The sequence below is a fragment of the Nymphaea colorata genome, chromosome 2 (assembly GCF_008831285.2).
Source record: "Nymphaea colorata isolate Beijing-Zhang1983 chromosome 2, ASM883128v2, whole genome shotgun sequence".
NCBI lineage: Eukaryota > Viridiplantae > Streptophyta > Magnoliopsida > Nymphaeales > Nymphaeaceae > Nymphaea > Nymphaea colorata.
Window position 1 is genome coordinate 8,511,438 of NC_045139.1, and position 20,967 is coordinate 8,532,404.

A 20,967-nucleotide genomic window follows, 5' to 3' on the forward strand; every position below is an offset into this window, starting at 1 on the left:
CTTAAGTTGTCGCCAAGTTTAGTAAAATGTCAACAAGTATTTTTTAAGGATCTTGCAAACCGATTTCCTGGTAATTTTCAGTGGGGATTTCAAATTATAATTTATGTGGGATCGATTAGGGATAGCTTCGACGCCCATAAAATTTTTTATTTTTACTCATACAGCACCAGTTATATATATATATCATCCTCTTCATCTTGAACTCACTCCAATTGCATGGAGAGGCATGATTAAGTGATTAAAGATACGGCCCAATGGATCGGATGTATTGGACGGTGTGCTTTGAAAGGTCAGAATTTTTTTTTATATGAATATGTATATATACATATATTGATTAAGTAAACAAATTTAAAACATGTTGTTAGAAAAAAGTTGGTAATTGCTTGAGACTCTGCTTTCTAATTGAAAATTAAGTTGGCATTTTTTTTTTCCTAGACTCCTTCGCAATGCCTGTTGACTTTTGCAAGTTGATGCTCTTGTAACTATTATCTAACTGTCATTTTATAATAGTGAGATAAGTAGCATCGTCTTTTGAGGAAAGTAAAGAGAGTAGCAACATACAGTTGTTGGTCAATGTATCTGCTCCAAAAACAAGTCAGATTCATAAAACAATGGATTAAGAGATGTTATGAATCTGTTATATATTTTGAGGTAGATTCATCGAATAGTAACATTGTGTTGCTGTTGTCAAACGACCTATAAAGGGATGTTTGACAAGAATGACATGTTGTTGTGTTCCACCAAATTGAAATTGAGGCAGTCATGCATGTCATTCATGGTTTACTCGTCTTATCATTGTTACGTTTTAAATCTATGACCTTCTAAACATAATTTTGTGACAATAATAAAGATCGATTGAAAACATTCAAATAATATCAAATAAATCAGAAAATGTTATGAGATTCACATAAACAGCATTCAATATGAGTTCAAGACACATATGTCCTCTAACCATGTTGCAAGTTGTGATTTCAAAATAAGCTATCAATCTAAATTTTTAATTTGATCCACTTTTAATCAGAATATAATCCTTTTCTTGAGTGAGGCATTTGCTTAGTTCTTTAAAAGTGTACCACCCTACTCTTATTAACTAATATTATATTTTTATATCCCAAAACATTTCCAGTTGTTTTATCTTATAATAATCCATTATAGGCATACACAATGTACTCTTCGTCAACTTACATATGTTTTTGCACCTTCATTATCTCTTCACAATCTTGTTAAGATGGGGAGAATGAACCATGTTGGTGATATTTTTATATTTATATATAAAACATAAATATTTTGATTTTTCTAATTAAAATTGAGACCAGACCGGGCCCGATCCATGGAGGTTGGGCTTCGTGCCATCAAAATGGGGTTCGAGCTGAGCTGGCCTGTCCCAATGCCCAATCCTACTGGCAACAAAAGGGGAAAAATTATGGAAATTTTGAGAGTTATATAATTTTATGGTGTGAGGTGTCTGGTTCTAATTTGATCTCTAATGCATTTTGTCGTATAAAACCAGTTCATTTGCAGCTATATTGGTGTGCATAAATCAACTTCCTTAATAGCTGTTAGTACAATTTAGAAACTTAATCCAAAACTCTTGATCCAAACCATCATTCTTTATCGGATATAGTATGGGTTCTTAAAATAAGATCCAGATGTTTGCTTGGTCCAACTATGGCTATATCTTTCGTGGACTGGATTGTTTTTCATATTTTTTAATGTCAAACTGCTTGTTTTTATTTTTTATTTTTATTTGTTGCTTATTTACTAATTTTTGTGATGTTTATGCTATTAGTTCTCATTTATTTTATTTTTCTCTACTTTTCAGGATTTTTTAAAATTTTCAAAAATTTTTATATTTTTCTCATTTTTCCCTGTTTTAATCTTGTTGAATTATACTCAAGAAATAATCACCGTTTAAAACGTGAAAACATTATACGTGACTAATTTAAAACTAAATCCGACTCTGAATCCGATCGGGTATTTATGTATATTCCAATCTGATTGGGCGCCATTTCTTAAATGTGAATGCATTCGGATTTCTTAATTGGATATTTTTTTTTCATCTCTGATTTTCTTGACAATTTGGTGGGATATGAGATTTAATTCGGATACATTTACATCCTTCCCATCTACCAAACATCCAATCTAGAACAAAAGTAACTCAAACCCATCAGAAAACATCTGTTAACCCAAGAAAAAAAAATATATAAAAAATATATATAAAATATATTAGAGTATCAACATATCTCACTTTCTTTTTTGTTTGGACCTTTAAGAGTAAAACTTTTTCTTTAATTTGCAATACAATGGTGTAAACCAATGTTATGGATATCAGTCTTTGAATCGAATAGAAAAGTCTAAATCGATGAATCGTATCAAACTCGAAATCGTTTGCAAATTGGTTGATTAAAAAATGTATTTTAAATTTAAAAATTAGATAAAATTTGACAAATTATCAGAATAAAAAATCGCCATGCTGGATCATTGTTTCACATACTTTGCCACATTATCAAGTTCAATGTAATAATTGAACCACAAAAAGATGACAATGTCATGCATTAACATATTAAAATCCAATTAATGCAAAGGATCATAAACAAAAATTTAGAATGAATTGTTCGAGAAAAGCATTTGTCCGCATAACAATTTAAAAGAGAAACAAACATAAGAAAAAGGCTGAAAGAAATCTGACATTGTGCTATCAAACTAAAATAAAGGCAGTATAAATGTCGACTAAGGATAATTAACCAAAAGGAACAGAAAATGGAAGAAGAGATATCAACTCGAAAAGCGGAAAAGGAAAGGAGTGTCTTACTTGCCAAAGAGAATCCATGTGAACCTTGATGAAAATTTTGTTAAGCACATAAAGAAAATCTGGAACATTTTGAATGTAAATATCATATTCACAAGAAGATGACATCCGATAAAACCAGGACGGGATGGAGAAACAAGTAACATTAACATCATTTAAATATAACTGAAAACGAAAGTTGAAATTACGCTATTTTACTTGCTGCGTACAATTTGCTCCAGCTAATGAATATTTTGCTTCACATTTACTCACATTTTGTGTCATAGAATGATTTTAATATCTCTGCAGCTACATTTGATTGCTAGAATAATTAGTCCTAACTTGCCTAGTGGCATGCTTTAGCCCAGTGGCAGAGTCATAAATTTTTGGTTAAGGGTTGCAGTTACTTTAAATTTCAAATTTTAAGGTGCAGTCATATATAAAAAGGTGAAAAATTAATGAAGTTCATATGTATCAATAAAGCAATTTCTATAGACTGGTGTGGGCAATTGCCCACACCGGCCACAAGGTGGCTCCGCTATTTAGCCTTTTCAATGTCTCTGCACTAAATCAGTACATCTGCACAGTTTCATTTCCAATTTCTTACAAGTGCTAGGAGGAACAGTTTGTAGGACTTTTAGCAACAGCTTATGGTGATCCATTCAGTATCATTTCTCCGAGAACTTACCAGGAAGCCATTGCAGCTGAGAGGAGAAATTAAACCTTCAAAAGGCCGTTCTGTTTCTTTCAAACTAAGTTCAGTCTCCAAGTTGTTTGAATGCATCCAACCTTCCATGTGGAAAGAAAATGCAAGTGGGGGTATGTGTGGTGCCAAAATGGATATTAATATGTTCCTTCTTTAGAATACAAAGGGGCCACACTGGTCAACCATAAGGGGGTGTACCTGGTAGAGTTAGCGAGCTGATAAAAACTCAATCACAAGTTTAATTCTCGTGGGTGCTATTCTTTTAAACTGCAAATAGTAAATGTGTCGGACTTCAATTGACTAGTGTCTTGTTTCTTGTTTAGATCTCAAAGCAGCTCTGGACCCTGGGGTAGAGGAGAAAGGAGAATGAGTTGAGTGTGCAGCTACGTGCATGCAATACATATACACCAAAAGGAAGTAGAGATATGTTAGAAATTATTTTAAATGAGATGTCTTATTTAGTCTTTTTGACTTTTTTTGTTTTTCTTTTTTTGTTCTTTGACCAAAATTCCTTTTTTTATTAATAAAGGTGTTTTTCACGAAATTTTGTGCACCAGTGTGAACATAAAATGTCGGTCATAGCTTATTTGTCACGTTAGAAGGTGCATTTTGGTCAAATTACTTGGCATGTGAACCATGGCTCTTGTGTGGATATTTTAAATTAGACAAGGGCATAGTGGACATGGACCTTGACGTATCATCAGGGGCAACGTTCGTGGTTTATGGCTTACATAAATATGCGTGGCCCAGTGAAACAGGGGTAGGGAATGGTAATTCTGAACTGAATTGGGTGTATAAGGGGCATTTGACAATATATTTTCATTTTTTTCAAAAAGGAGCTTGAAGTGGCTTTTGATTAGACCTGGGCAACGGGCCCGGGTACCATCGGGTACTTGGTACCAGGTCCGGTCGGGTCAAGTTCGGGCTTGAGCGGAGAAAACTGCCCAGGCTATCGGGCCAGGACCTGGGCTGTCGGGCCTGACTTCGGACCTAATGGGCCAACCCTGGCCAGGCCGGCTGCCCAAGTCTAATTTTGATTGCAAAAGTAAGTGCACAAAATCTAGCATGCATTTATTGGTTTGAGGGAGAAGTTTCCTGTTGGGTGATGTCAAAGTAATGGACCATTGGAGATAACTAAAAGTTTGTTCAATTTTAAATTTAGATGTTTATTGGGTGCTCAGTTACCTGAAGTCACATCAAGTTTCGTGATCTTGATCAAATTTTTTAGATCCACAAATTAAGGCTAGAATCTCCCCCTCTGATCTTAGATCAGACCTTTCGATTAATGCGGATCTTAGGTTTGATATCATACTAGTTTTAGTTTGATAAACCATGGAATTTCTATTGTGGTTTCCTAGTGAAGTCTGCAAAAAATTATGTTCCAGATCCAAGGATTGTAAGCCTTTTGAATGTGGTAATAAAATAAAGCAACTTGGCACTATAACTATGAAATTCAAAGGAGCATGTTTGTGTTTGGTAGAAATGTCAATGTATGTATCTGATTTGGATATGATATTTGACAGAACCATTCCGAAAAAATCAGATGTAAAAAAAGAAATAATAATATCTGATCAAGAAATCGGATCATATCAGAATTAAGAAATGACATTCGATCGGATTTGGATACGGATTCACATCGAATTTATTTTTGAACAAATATTTTATATCCAATGCTCTGACTTTTCCAAAATATGCTAAGTTTTGTTTAAAATTTGGATTCGGATATGAAAGTAAATATCATATTAACACTGGATTCAAACTGTGAAATTGGATTTGAGATTTGGATTCAAATATCATTTTCTATTGTATTCAAACCCAAATTTGAACTCATATATATGAATATCCGAAAAAAAGAATACGATTAATGGTATATTCGATTCAAATCTAATCTATCAACATCCCTAGTGTTTAGAGTAGAAAAAAGAAGAGGACATATAGTTGAGTGTACATTTCATTATATGCTAATTTTTAAGTTGGTAACCATTGATAAAATAATAAAAGGACTAGAGATGTCATATGATTGGAGTTCGAATAGGATGTATTCTTAACCATATTCATTTTTTCAGATGTTTAGATGTTCATATTAGGCTTTGGATTCAAACACAAATGAAGAAAAGTCTCTACCATATCTTAATCCGAATTCACAATCTAAATCCGACTTTTGAACCAAAACTGAACAATAGAAAATAAGAACTTACTTCCAAAATAAAACGATCGGTTGGATGAGGTCCGGCCCTTGACTCTTGAAAAAAAGTTAGATATGAAGGATTCTCAGATATTCCGAATCATAAAGTCACAACTTTAAAGTAATATGGATCAAGTTTTTTATTTTTTCTTTACCATCAATATATATAATATATATCCATTTTGATTTTGATCCACGTGAACGACTTTAGAGAAATTGGGAAGTTGCTCGGAATGTGCATATTTATTGAACAAGACAAAGGCTCATCAGTGTATGCTTAGAGTCACACTCACGGCATTCATGACTTTAAAAAACATATTTTCAAAATTTATGACTCTGAAAACACCATATTCTTTTTTCTGCAAAATATGATGCAATTATGAATATAGTTCATAAATCCAACATTAACATGTTAAACAACAAGAACCCAACGTTTTTCTTGCTATTATTGACAATTATCTATTAAGTATTTTAAGTAAATTGAGAGCATATTATTAATTTAGGCATACATTCCTATGAGCGCTGTAGGAACGGCGGTCTCCAGTCAAAGTCATCTAAGAAATATATATATGGATGTATGTATGTGTATTTATATTAGCCCTAACAACTAAAAATAATGCAAACTGACTTCATATATTAAGCAATTTTAATTGAAGCTTTTTTTGTTAAACTAAGAAGTTATACTTAACGCTAACAAGGGCAGGGGCTTTCTTCAGGGGCAGGCCGACGGTCCGATCTTTGAATCCGGGTAAGGCCAAACTGAATTTTAATACAAAAAATACATTACGTAATTAAAAAATATTTTTTTAATATAAAAAACAAATTTTTCATTGGTTGGGGTGGAGCCATAGCCTAGGCGGACTCCCCCCTTCCCTACGCCCCTGAACAAGGGCGGCAATGGCCTCTCCTCCCCATGAAAAAGTTGACACCTAATAAAAAGGGGCTTCCGCATTAATGATACTTTGTGAATTTTTGGTGAACTTGAGGTGTATCTTTTAAGTGGTATATCTTTTAAGTGTTTTATGAATTTATCCCAAAAACCACGTACAAACTGACTCTAGCACTAAAAGTCTCCTTCCCGTCAACGTCTATCCATTGCATTGCCTGTCATACAAGTTGCACACAACATATATGCATCAAATCAAATGAAGGTGAGGACTTGCTTTTTTGAAATTTTTACAAAGAAGTGGACATTTTAAACATTTTTACTTTTTTACAATTGTTTTTTACATTTAATGTTTAAATTTAGAAATTGATTTTTTTTTTATTAAAGGGCTAAAATGTTTGATTCTCTGTGTCCCCATTTCAAGGTAAACGAACGAGCTTGCACCGACCATGAGGCATTTTTCCATACCTTGTGCACTGCGAAAGAACATGTGAAACATGAAAAGGTCAAATAATTTGTAAAGCCCATAAAAAGTGAACGACAATTTTGGGGGCTGAGAAAATAATTTATAACAAAACTTTCTCATGCATCGATCTCGGAAGGAATGAAGGCAATTATTCGGGTGAGTAAAGGGTATTAAACCCACCGTCCGAAAAAGGCTTGAAGGTCTTCCCATTCTCCCTGCCTCCGGGGTTCTGAGCTGCGTTGGTGTCAGCGATAGCAACAATACACCCTTCAGCTTGGGTGTCATGCCCTACCGCCTTAAGACACAGGAACATAACGGCCACGAAAAGGAAACTAGAAACCTAGATCCCTAACACATTAATAGGATTCACTTTCACTTTTGTTTTTAATATCTATGTACCAATCTTTCACAGCGTTCCCTCCCTTTCTCTCCTGTCTGTTTGATTGATGGAACGGCACTTATGAGACCAGTCCCTACTCACACGCCAACTGCCCCACAACAAAAGAACCATCAGGGTCGGACCCATATCCCCAGCTTCAGGTCTAATATCTAATCTAATTGGATCCAAACCCCAGCTTTACGTATGCCTAAGATGGAAAAGTTTAGGATTTTGTGAAAGGACTTAAAATCCCCAAAAAAGTTAAAAAGTCACTACATATTCGAACAAATGTTTTTAAAAAAAAGGCATAAAATGAATTATGTAAAAAGCGGCCCTGCTTGGAGTCATGCTTCAAAATTTTGGATTTTATGGATTTCAGATCAACTTCGGATTTGAAATTAGATGCTATCAAACGGATTCGAAGGTCCGAAAGCTTGAAAAGTGGTACCAGAAGTCCACATTCTGCCGGCCCTTGGACAAGTAAGTCATGCACGGCAGTCTCTTTGACCTGACGAAGTCAGCGTTCAGCAGCTTCGACACGGCCTCCGCCTCCTTATTATTGCCGACATGGAACACGAGTCGCAGTCCTCGCAGCGTTTCCTCGCCGGGAACTTTGCCTGAGTTCCCCGGCGTTCGAGATGGATAACAGACCGGTTGGATTCTTCTTTGTGAACCTGTTCGTGTCTTTGGCATCCGTCGGTGTCGCCTCCGGCGCTCTGTCAACGCAGGAATTGAACGCTCTCGGTTCGCTGAGGAATCACTTGGCCGGCCTCCGCTCCCTATGGGGAACGTCGGAGAGCCCGTGCCACTGGACCGGAATCACTTGTGAGACCCTTCCTGATCCGATCAGTCAGACCACCCGGGTCACCCGGATCGTGCTGGAGTCGAAGCGGCTCCAAGGTGTTATCCCGCCGGAGATCGGAGGCCTGGCGGCGCTCAAGGTACTGTCGCTTCGCGGCAACGAGATCTCGGGCAGAATTCCGGCGGAAATTGGGGGGTGCCAGCAGCTCCAGGAGCTTAACCTGCGGGGAAACCTCCTCTCGGGCGAGGTGCCCCCCGAGCTCTCGTTGCTCCGGCGACTCAGCTCGCTCGACCTTTCGACGAACAGATTCTCGGGCGAGATCGCGTTTCTCGAGCGCCTCTCCGGCCTCGAGTTCCTTTCTCTCTCCAGAAATCGGTTCGTGGGAAAGATCCCTTCCCAATTGAGACACTTACCCAGGCTCCGGTGGGTCGATTTCTCAGGTAACGACCTCGAAGAGGAGGTCCCGCTCTCACTCTCACGCTCCACCGGAAAAAGGCTGCGTTTCTCCGGCAATTCCGCGCGTGGCATGCTCCCGTCTATTAGGTCCCGCAAGAATTTCTCGCCGAAGAGGTTCTTGTCCGCCGAGAACTTGTCCCCTGACTCGCCTCCATCCGCTCATCTCAATGGCTCGACCCGTTCGAGGAATAGCTCCTCGAGATCCAGTGCCCTATCTTCTTCCCCTGCTCCATCTCCACAGCCCCATCAGAATTCTGAGCATAAGCACAACCACAGATTCTGGATACTCGGGTTCGCCATCGGATGGCTGCTCGGAATGGTTTTCGGCGTCATCTTTTCCGTCATCGTCCGGATTATCGTGAAGATAATTCGAGGGAGAAACAAGCAGACCGGTCCCATAATTTACAGTCCCCTGATTAAGAAAGCAGAGCATCTTGCATTTCTTGAATCCGAGGAAGGCGTCGCCTCACTGGAGATCATCGGAAGAGGTGGCTGTGGAGAGGTCTACAAGGCCGCATTGCCTGGCGGCAATGGCAAAATGATCGCAATCAAAAAGGTGCATCATCCGGCGACGGACCCGGCGACTCTCACCGAGGAAGACACGAAGAATCTGGACAAGAAGATGAGGCAGATCAAGTCGGAGTTGGAGACGGTTGGCCACATCCGACACCGGAACTTGCTTCCTCTGCTAGCCTCTGTGGCGCGTCCTGACTGCCACTACCTCGTTTACGAGTATATGGAAAATGGCAGTTTGCAGAACGCGTTAACAAATGCTGCGGAGGGGAAAAAACCGCTGGGTTGGCCGGACAGGCATCGGATTGCTTTGGGAATTGCCGCAGGGTTGAAGTACCTGCACTTCTACCACAGCCCTAGGATCATCCACAGGGACCTGAAGCCTGCAAACGTGCTCCTTGACGACGACCTCGAGCCGAGGATCGCCGATTTCGGTCTGGCGAAGTCGATGCCAGACATGTACACTCACGCGACCACGTCAAATGTCGCCGGAACATTCGGCTACATTGCTCCGGAGTATTACCAGACACTCAAGTTCACTGACAAGTGCGATATCTTCAGCTTCGGGGTGGTGCTGGCCGCGATGGTAACTGGTAAGCAGCCATCCGATGAGTTCTTTCAGCACACCAAAGAGATGAACATGGTAAAGTGGCTGAGGAACGTGATGTCCTCCAAAACCCCGGCGGAAGCCATTGATCCCAATCTCGCTGAGTCCGGCTTCGAGGAGCAGATGCTTCTGGTTCTCAAGATTGCTTGCTTCTGCACCTTTGACGAAGCCAAGAGCAGGCCTAACAGCAAGGAAGTGTACATCATGCTAGCTCAGATCAAGTAAGTGGTTGTATACTTCCATTTACTGCAAGTAAACTGCAGAACAGCAATGGGTACACCTCGTGAAGCTACTTCTTGTCACAGAACACAGTCCTACTACCAGTTGCAGCGTATAGACCCTTCCTTGTATGCTTGTTGTTCTAAGTTAGTAAAGGAATATCTTCCGTGTACTATTTATGGGGTTGTGGTGCTTGGTTAGTTATCATGGTCACCTTTCATGTTAGGAATCTTATCTAGGAGAAAAATAATTAGTTGCATCTCTCCCTCTCTCTTTTATATATATATATATATATATATATATATATATATATATATATATATATATAACTAAAAATCCAGTTTCTCCATTTGAGAAGTCTTGACCTACCAATAAATACTGAGTGGCGTAACTTTAAATGGCATCAGTAGATGGAAACATCATGGGTTTGAATCCCACAAGAAGTGTTCATTCTCCCAAGATAGAAAAGGTGGACAGGTGCTATCCTTTTCCTTTTTCCCTAAACTTTTTTTGCATTTGGAGAACTACTGGTTTTCTTTTGCAGATACATGGTTGGTAAACAACTGAATGAATCGGCAACACATCGTTCAAGCTCCCTGGGGCTCGTATTTTTTACTTTATGACGGTAAAAAATTATTAAGGCAAGAATGCCATACGATCTGAATCTCAATGCATGTAAAATGGTGGCCAGTTCGTTAAGGCTCTGTTTGCACAATCTGTGCAGGATGAATTTATTTTCAAATTTGTATGGTTTACCCTACAGGCTACAGCATCAAATAAAAGAAATTTTACCATGTATTTTTCTTTGAAATGGGAAAAAATTCCCATGCAAAAAAGTCAGACCTAAAGTCCACGGAAAAAGTTCCATGTCATATAATGGTAATTTTACCCTGCATTTTTTTTTATGTGCATCAAACAAGGCCTAAAAGATAATTACATCAACATTCACCTACTTCCCCCTTTTTGTCAAAACCAAGTTCCATCCCTGATCTCATTATCAGGTAAAGGCCAAGGCCAGATCCAGCTCATTATCAGGTAAAGTGCCTTCTCTAGTGACTAAATAGATGGGTTTGAACATGTTGATCATGGCCGGCCAATGTGATGGCCTAGGTTTTTATTTTTCTCTTTCTAAGTTCAACGTGAGATTATATAAGTCTGATAGGTCCAAAGCTGGCAATCCCTGATCTTGTTATTCTGGCATACGATCCAATCATACAGGGATAATAAACGAGAAGGATATAAAAAACCAGCTCCGGATTTGAATCATACCCTTTTACGCACTATGATAATCATGATCCATTCTGGTATGAGGAATCTTTATCTGAACCTGGTCTGAGTGATCCACCCATGTCATGCGATCTGATGAGTTACTGCTTTATCTGAAGGCGGAATACTTTTCCAAATCACAGACGCATAGAGCTTGACTGACTTCCACATTATTGGCATCTCATTAATATTTCAACAGCTTGTCATGTCAAGAAGTTGGCTAGAAAACACTCCCAACATCAAAAGCCTATAAATGTATGGCCATGGACGGGTTAAACCAATTAAAAAAAAAACAAGAGGAAGAACATGATAAACCAAGAAAACTGGTCCGGCCATTACCTCCATCTTTCTAAATGTCCGATTACTAGAATTTGATACATAGAACTACCTTTTGTCTCAGTGAAGGAAGGAAAACGTAGAGTTGATTGAATGTAGAGACACTTGGAAGACACATATTCACTATGCCATGTTCAAGTTGTTCATCGTTCCTCCTTCTCTAACTCGTAAATACTGATCTACTCAAGCTCATACGTCCAGGAAAAACTTGTGACCATGCAGATCACAGAAGCAGAACCTTCGATACATATTATCATGCATCGCTTTTAGTTGTGTCCCCATAAAACTTTCATATTTTAAGAACCAGCAGCCGTAGCATTCACAATATGTAAGTGCAGCAGCACCGTGCTTTGGCCACCGGGCAGCAATATGAAATGCTGAGATGGACAACAGGGAAGAAGCCAAGAATCTTCGATGCTGCTTCAATAATTGTCCTCATAACCAAAGCCCACAGTGAAAGACCACACTTGGGGTTTCTAATAACAGAAACAAGAAGGCTTCCACTAATCAACAGGGATTGTCTTCTCAGTTGCAAGAGTCATGAGAGGAACCATGACAATAAATATGCAGCAATCCTTTTTCGTTTTGCAAGAAGCAGAGATTGCATCGGAGCGGGAGATAACATGTCCCACATCCCTGAAAACCCTTACAGCATAAAGTGTCAACCCATAGTGTCTTCAAAGCTAGCCCCACATACGAGGCTTGTCCATGTTTGTTCCGCAATGGAACCACCAGTAGAGAACTTTGGATATCTGAGGAAGAAACACAGACTCTTCTGTCACGCAATTGGTAGCGTCAGTGATAAAGTCAGCTCCAAGACCAGCCGAAGATGTCTTTTTTAATCATGATGGAAGCCAGGAAAAAGAAAAATAAAAGAAAAAGATCCAGTTGTATTTCCTTTGGCATGGTTGAAGAAACTCAAACAAGCATTAAGTCCTTGTAGGGATAAAAAGATCATCATGTTCTTGATGTAGTAATGTCAGCTACCAATGCCAGTGCCTCTGAGTTAACCACACACAGCTGAGAAGAGCATAGGATAATCCATTTTCAGCTTGGCCAGCGAGAGTTGTTCTCAAACACCTCGAAATTGGGGAATGACAACTAAATTTTACTGAAATGTGTTGTTTGGCATAAAGTTGTAGAGGTCTGTCTTAACGTCAAATGCCTTTTGAAAAGAACCAATTCGGAGGCCTAACTACTGCTCATGTAAAGTCAGAAAGAAGATGATGTGGACCAAACATTACAAAAGCAAATGCTTCCCCAGAAATGAGGATCAGGTTGATCTGGAGGCTGTATTTGATTTGCGCATGACAGACCAAACAGAGTTCAGCTCTGCAGAACTTGTGAAAAACCACCCAGTCTTGCACCATCACAAGGTTGCTGCTGAAGATATGAGAAGGTCTCCACTTTTAGACATCCCCAAATGATTTCTATACAAGAGAATATGGAGACACTATGTAATATATCTTCTGAATAACGTAATCATCCCCAGAAAATCAACCAATATCTTAATCCTTACTAGTCTTTTAGATGAGGTTTTCATCGAGTCATCATATTACCGGAAGATATAGATCAATTGCAAGCATAACATACAAAACAAACAATAATCCTTAATCCGGTCACATATATATGCTTAAAAACCTGGCAGCGCAGGACTGCATTAAGCATACAGCAATATGGCAATATCATGACTCTCCTTCCCTTGGCCGGCTGCAAATAATCTGTGGCCAATTCATCATATGATAACGTCGTTACATCAACAACTACAAACCTCATACATTCTAAGCAACACACAGAAACTCATGGCAAATGAGAGAGATGCAATTGAGAGAAAGAGAGACAGTTGCGCAACTAAAAATCTACTCCACTAACTAGGAATAATTCCTTGCAACAAAGTATTTTCAGCATCATATGGGACAAATGCTTGACTCCTGATCTTAGGAATCCAAATCAGTGAAATACTTCACATTTATTTCAAATTTATTTTGCTCTTATCAAATTCTAACATCACCGCCATCACTTCCTGCTTACTCAATTACATAATGCCCTCAAGAAACATAGAGAAAAGCCACAAGACAGTCTCTCTTACGGGTTGACCACCAGTTCAAGATTGATCTTGTCAACAAATTCCTCAAACCAGTTACATCAAACTCATGCTCTTGTAGATCTCACAGAGAAAAAAAGTCAAAAACAATGCAGCGTAATAGTTGATAATATGATGAAACCATGTCTTGAAATAATTCTTACCCTCTACAACCAATTGATACTCAGTTCCCAAGGTGAAGGTACAACCAATTTGTGTTGTTCAGAAGACATCGAATGAGAAAAGGGAATATAGTCATCCTTGATCCAAAAGATCCTAAACCATTGCTTCCAACTTCTGTTCTTGTTAAGTAGAATCAATTTGATTATTATTGTATGTTGTTACATTAAACACATGTCAACAGAATTGCAGACAAGGATGTCCCACCGATCAAAAAAATCAGAGAAATAGTCTACAAATTCAGTATCTGTCAAAAATCTGTGACTGTGAATGTGACGATTTTTAGACAGATACTTTTATCATGTCCATACACATGTCTACCAAAGCTCAAAAAACAATCCCATCGTAAAAAATACTGCAAGCAACATGTTCTTGCATCACATACAAATAAATTTAAATCACATTGTTGTGTTTCAAATCTATGAATCATGTGGTAACTAGTAAGTGAATCAAACAGCACCTGATATGATTTTTAATAACCATTTTCCCCCTGCACAAGGGGATGAAAGGCGCTTCTTCAGTCCCAAACAGACACCTGCACAAGAAATGGAAGAGGAGAGTCCTTCCAACCATGCTTGCACTTCAGTTCCAGGAACTTCTTGAAAGCATCAAATCTACACATGAACAACTTTAGCTTGTCACACGTGAACAATTTCTTTCCAAAGAGATATAAGCAGTTTGGCCTTTTGCCTCAACCTCCTACAGTCTAAATTTGATTACATATCTTACAAGCTTATTCTTCACTACAAAGCCTCATTGTGTTTCTCATATTTCTCCAAACAGAATAAATCAGTTTGAGTACAAGTTTCATTTTTTCGCCCCACTCCAAGCAGTTTACACAGAAGCATTGAAGTTGATCTCCACACTGATTCCAAACATTTTGTCTATCGGCATTTGGCATTTCTTCCTCTCAAAGAAACCTTGCTCCTTATGCATACTCATCATCTCCAAAATGGAACTGCTGAACCTCTAACCTTTGCTTCAGTGCGACCTTCCAACTACCCCTTTCTGTTAACCAGGAAGGCCTTCACCTTCTTCAACAATTTATGAAATGCCATACTTAACAACCAAAGCCCCAGGAAACATGAATTATTCATTGCATGTTAATTTTAAGTACTCACAGCAACAGCATGTTGGCAAACTGAAGAGTAAATTATGAGATTAACTATTGTTTATGTGATTAACAATTTGACATGACACAACTATCCAGTGTATGCACAATGCTCACTGGCGATTTCTTTTAGTAATCGATTTTGTAAGTATGTCATCATTAAGCAGCCTCCCAGTCTAACGAATCACCCAAATAATTATCTTTAGCATCAGTCCTCACATGCCCTCCATATTATTGAAAGAAGCCATTTCCTGCTAGGAAAATGGTGAATTGTGTATAGGATGACCAAGACTTTCAGCCCAACCTTGAACATGAAAGCAGAACAAAAATATTGATGAGGTACTTTGATTCTTCTCAGTGAAATAACCAATTACCAGCATGAATTTCTGGTGGGTTCAGTTCAAGATGCTGGGTAAAACTAACAAAATCTCACAGCAAGAAAAAATCAAAGTAACAAAATGTTTAGGAAAAAGAAAAGGCTGCAGATAAAGTAAGCTGAACATGCACTAAATTTATGCAACTGTAGCAGAATCATATCTATTAACCATAAAATTGCTAATGCAAATGCTAAGTTGTCAACATCAACAGCTAATATGATAACAAGATACAAAAAAAATATGCTCATAAACGATACTGACTAGCAAGAATAAATTTCTAGCTCACTCTTCCTGTTTTTCGTTGTCTGGGGGTAGAACGTGTTTGTGCGGTCCTTAACTGGATGCTAGAATTAGCAAGACTCAACATTTCCATTTTACTAAGATTATTAATAACCTGATGAATATTCAGGTTTTCTAGATGCCCTAACTTCTGGTGAGGCACAACATTTACCATGCCAATTGTACCACCCGTTACAATTCAGGATACCAATATGTACATTTATGGAACACCCATGCAGAGAGTGTTTTCTATCTGACAGTCAACTACCTATGGAGAAGCTCCCTAATCCTCCCTCTACCAAGCAAATAAGTCATCAAATAAGAACAGCCAAAACAAATGAAAAGATGCTTTTCAGACTTTTTGCATAAATAATGATATTTAATGACTAAGAGACATATTAATTGTGTGGGTCCCACTATTGCCTAAAATAACCAACCTCAGAAACTAATCTGCAGTCAAGTAAGTCATTTTCCCCAATAACATTTTTTTGAAAAGGTTTTTAAATTTAAAATATGAACAAATGGGCAAGACCCACGAATGACTACATTGTTTTTACCCACGAATGACTACATTGTTTTTACCACATGTCACGTGACTTCATAAAGGCCTTTTAGAAGAAATCCAATCAAGGTGATCAACTTGTTCCTCCAAAGTTGGGTTGTTTCTCATATTAACATTCTAGTGACCATTGTGCACCCAGTATCAGTAATACGCATGTTCTGCTTACATACGGCACACTAATAAAGAGGAAAAGCAGTCCTTGGTTTAGTAACTTGGAAGGTGACATTTTTAATTTCAGTAAAGGTTCTCTCAAAATCTACAAGAGAACCCATCCAATCAAACCTAGCAAAACTCCAAATGTGTCAAAACCGAATATTCCCAATTTCACTACAAGTTCTTCCAATAGCTACAGGAGATCCTATCCATGCTTTCCATGGATCTCAAGATCTAGTTAGTAACACATCTGATTGAATAATTGGACCATGATGATCTTCAGTATTGTGATAACCACCACATAAAGAGAAAAGTTCAGTTATGAATTTTATCACATGCAACCTAAGTTTTCCTTTAAAAAAAAGAGGTAGCCAGATGGACGTTACTATCAGATTTTCCATAACTCTTTTTTTTTTTTTAAGGACTTCCTCAATCTTATTACTACCTGTTTTCAGAACTGACAGAGGAAGATCAAGCGTCAGAGTTGTACCAAGAAGAAAATATTTTTGTGCGGACGTACATGCAGGAAGAGGCATCCTGAAGCAAAGATTTTCAAGCTTCACAATAACTTTATTCTATGCTTAGTCCAATCGGCTTCTTTAAGAGTATATTACAAGATGCCATGTCTAGACACTGACATTCAAATATCACAGATGTCACTCACCTCGTTCCATATCACCCAAGTCCAGCCTGATCAGTCACCAACGAAACCAAGGAAAGAGGTATGCCAACAAGGTATTTGTTATGTGATTTGATCACTTAAGATGAAAATCTCATAAAATACTCTTCAATAAGTGTCATCTAAATAGCGATATAAGCAAGATCCAGTTTTAATCTACAAATACTGTAGACACTTTCGTTCTGGATGCCTAAAACATTCGTCTCATAGAGATACCCATGAACATGAAAGATAACCAATTGCTACCAACTGGATCTAACATCATGATGAAACTAATGGAACTTAACAAATTTCACCAACAAATTTCACCAACAAATTTCACCACCCTGTGAGCATCCAAAAAGTTACATTTAACAACTTAATATGAGTATCAACAGGATGCTTACTCATAAAGGATAAACAGGTCAGTAAAATTTTGCTTAAATAGATGACAATGGGAGCTCTAGAACTAGCAAGCATTCAGTAATATAAAAAAATGCAGCATCAAACTAATGAAGCAAAATAAAATGGCCTTGAGATGATATAGTAAACCCTCAAGCCAATGAGATGGCTTAAAGAACAAACTTATGTCGAAAAAGTCCCAAAACAGGTGCTGCGCCTCACTATTGAGTAAGTAAAACAGCAACTGCTGAGCAACAAAATCACACCATGAAAACTGAAACTAAAAGCTGATTGGGCATATTTATACAACCGACGATTTACATGCGCTGAAACAATCATAAGATGCTTTAAACCCCAAACTTTCCAAGTTCACATATCATAGAATGATTCAAATTGTGTATTCAGCAGAATGTTTCTCTAATCAAATGAAAAGAAATACTGTAGGAAGTATAAGTGGCACATCCAGGAAAAATTATTTTAGGGAAGCATCCCAGATAATCTTTGACAAAAAGGAAATTGAAAAAACAATCCTACAAATACCGCTCCAAAAATTGTCAAGCTGTCAATTAATTTACTCGAACATGCTAAAACAGCATAACAGAAGATAACTTTTGCAGCCGAACACCACAATGTTAGGGCGATTCGCGCAATAAAAAAAATGCATCCCTCTTGTACAAAGAGATCAAAACCCCCCATATTTCCATTGTCAGGAGACACACCAACCTAAGTCTTCCGCCGCAGTCTCTTCCTCAGCTTCTTATATTTGTGCTTGTTCATCTTCTTCTTCCTCTTCTTTTTAACACTGTCCGCACGAATAACGTGCTCCTCCACGTCAACAGATTCACCATCTTCCAGAAGTTCCTCCGAGCTACTTGAGGGTACGGGATTCAATTGAACCCCAAGAGGGAAAACAGGTAAAATATGACTGCGAAACAAATCTACGGCGTCTTGGTTGGGGTTAACGACTTGGGTAGTTCTGTTTCCTAAGATACTAGCAGCAGAGACTGGATTCCCGCTGAGAGAAGTGTGAGACAGAAGAGGAGAGGTCAGTTTGGTGGCATTGATAAGTCCAAAGGCATGGGGTTTCTTAAGAAATCTGTGAAAGGCATTAGCCATTTGAAGAGAGGGGTCGATCTCCTAGGTACAAATCGAGGGGTGGAGACTCATTGAAGTGGAAGAACAGTCAGTCGTGGAGAAACGGAAGCAATGATCATCTGGTAGGACGTATCGACGCCCCGCCCTCCATGAAGAAGAGACTGGAGTAAGAAGGCGAGCGGAGGCAGGGTTTAGAAACGGAGGGGGACTTCTGGGAAAGGATTTACCAATGGATCAGTGATTCTGAAAATAAAAAAGTTAGCGCGTGATTTTATCTTCAAGTGATTACGATATTTACTTTTAATTCCAGTTAGATTCGTTAAGGTAGGATAATGTGGTTACTCTGCTCCGAATTCAATATTTGAACATGGGCATGGTAACTTTCCTTCTAGGATTGAGAGACTTATAAGATGGAAGGTTATAAGGTCTAAGGCCGTTTTTGGCGTGTTCCAGTGATTTTTTTTGCTATGTTTTAACATGATATATTTTGATGCCCCATCTTTTGCAGCATAAAGGAGTGACGCTATAAGAGTTCCAAACAAAAACTAAACGCCTAGCAATCTTATTGCCAACCTCTTTAAAGATCCTCTGTTGAATGTTTACTTTGCGCCAACCTCTTTGAAGCTCTTTTTTTTTTAATACTTACTTTGAAAGAATCTTTCAACTTAGGTGGCTGGCTCGTATATCGATCGAGTAGTCCTAGCAGAAACTCCTGGAATATCCTAGTTAAGAAGGGATGTTGATGGGAAGGCTCCGACGAGATAGAGACTTAATTAACTATCATCTCCTAAGTGCAAGGGACATAGGATCATTTATATTCCAAATGCAACGAGTGATTCTTCACATTAGCGAGCTCAAGACCTCGCCTTTGTAACCTGTCCAGTTGATTCATGTCACGAGTACATCTTCTACTTGTAGAATAGAAATCAATCAAGTAAAAATCGAGCAAGGGATAGAGAGGGAGGAAGACATTGAAGGGGCAGGGCAATATTCACGATTTCTCATTCCTACTTGGGTGATGCCTGCGCTTTCCCTGTCTTGTTCTTCTGTAGTTTCACATTTATCATCAATGACACCGCTCTAGAGTCTAGAAGACTGTTGCAGATGATAAAATAAAAATGCAAAGGAAGAGAGAGATGAACCACATGAATGAACTGGGCCTGGGGGTTTCACTGTTCCTTGTCATTCCCTACTGAATGAATGAAGAAGGGGAACCAAGTTTCATGGTCCTTCTTTTCAAGTTTCATCCGCTGTTGCATAACGAAGCCTTCTTGATCTTTGGTCGCTGAGCATGAAGCTACTGATGAAGGACGTAAATCTAACGAGCATGAACAAACATGCAAAGTGAAGATCGTGCATAGATTGAAAAGGGGGCTTTGCCATCTTGCGAAGAAAACTATTACATGAATATTCATTTTCTGCTGCTTGCTTCCCGGGCAGACATTGACGGTTCGGTAGCCACGTTATAATCTGTCTTCTTTTCAGTCTTTTTTTTTTTAACTCTTGAAGTCAGGCCATTCGACGTTTTGTCACACCCCAAAAACCATCGTTCATTCCCCGTGTCAGGTTTGTCTTGGGATGGTTTTTTTAGTTGGAGAAAGAAGAACCATCCAAGCTCGCGAATGGTGCCATGAAACTCAAGTGAACAGATATGGACATTTTCAGTATACATGCATGAAGCTGATCAGAAGGCAAATCGTAAAACCGATTCGGATGTTGATTGACCTTCTGATCAAATGATTTACCCCTTACCATGTGTAATCACCCCAAATTTTTCAAGTTTATATTTAATATTTTTATTAAATATTTATAGCAAATTTATAATAATTTTTCAAGAAGTTCGAGACCCAAATGTTTCAAGTTCCATCAATTTTGATCCACGTACCCTCTTATTTGATTGTCGACTATACCTTGGGACTCATTTGAATCTAATTTTAAAATTTGGAGGTTTGTTTCATAATAATTCAGATCCAAATCCATATCTAGATCCAGTCCAAATCCCAACTCTAAATCCAAAAACTAAACCATAGATCTATATCTAGATAAAAAACAATCTTATTAGTAGTCTCAAAAGAGTGATCTGCCTTGAGAAAGAGTGATCTGCCTTGAGAAACATCTCTTCAAAGGGATTGAAGCACAAGAGGAGCCTTCTTCATTGATTTTATCAAGAATAGGTATTTCTTTTTCGTAGTTTAGTCACTCTCACATACCCAATAATGGGATGGACATATTTTCCTGTACATATAAGATTAAATGAAATAATTTCATCTGTAAAATAATATATATATATATATTATTTTGCTAAATTTTAGAAGTAGTTCAAAAAAATAAGCCCTTAAAGAGACTTTGGAGACTTAACCTATGATCTCTTATTAACTCAAGATCTTCCTCGGACCTACATAGAAATAATGAAGTTGAAAATTTCTAAAATTACCTCTTAAATCTTAATTTCCATAAA

The 20,967-nt window shown here is 38.3% G+C and overlaps 1 protein-coding gene across 1 annotated transcript; it reads left to right on the forward strand.

Annotated features, from left to right (window-relative positions):
- Positions 1-7,902: 7,902 nt before the first annotated feature.
- LOC116249269 (leucine-rich repeat receptor-like serine/threonine/tyrosine-protein kinase SOBIR1) lies at positions 7,903-10,266 on the forward strand. The gene has a single exon (XM_031622491.2). The coding sequence runs from the start codon at positions 8,049-8,051 to the stop codon at positions 10,011-10,013; it is 1,965 nt and encodes a 654-aa protein (XP_031478351.1). The 5' UTR covers positions 7,903-8,048; the 3' UTR covers positions 10,014-10,266.
- The last annotated feature ends 10,701 nt before the right edge of the window (positions 10,267-20,967 follow it).

What these genes read in the sequence shown, in the direction of transcription:
- LOC116249269 (XM_031622491.2), top strand. Translation starts at nt 8,049, where the DNA reads ATGGATAACAGACCGGTTGGATTCTTCTTTGTGAACCTGTTCGTGTCT.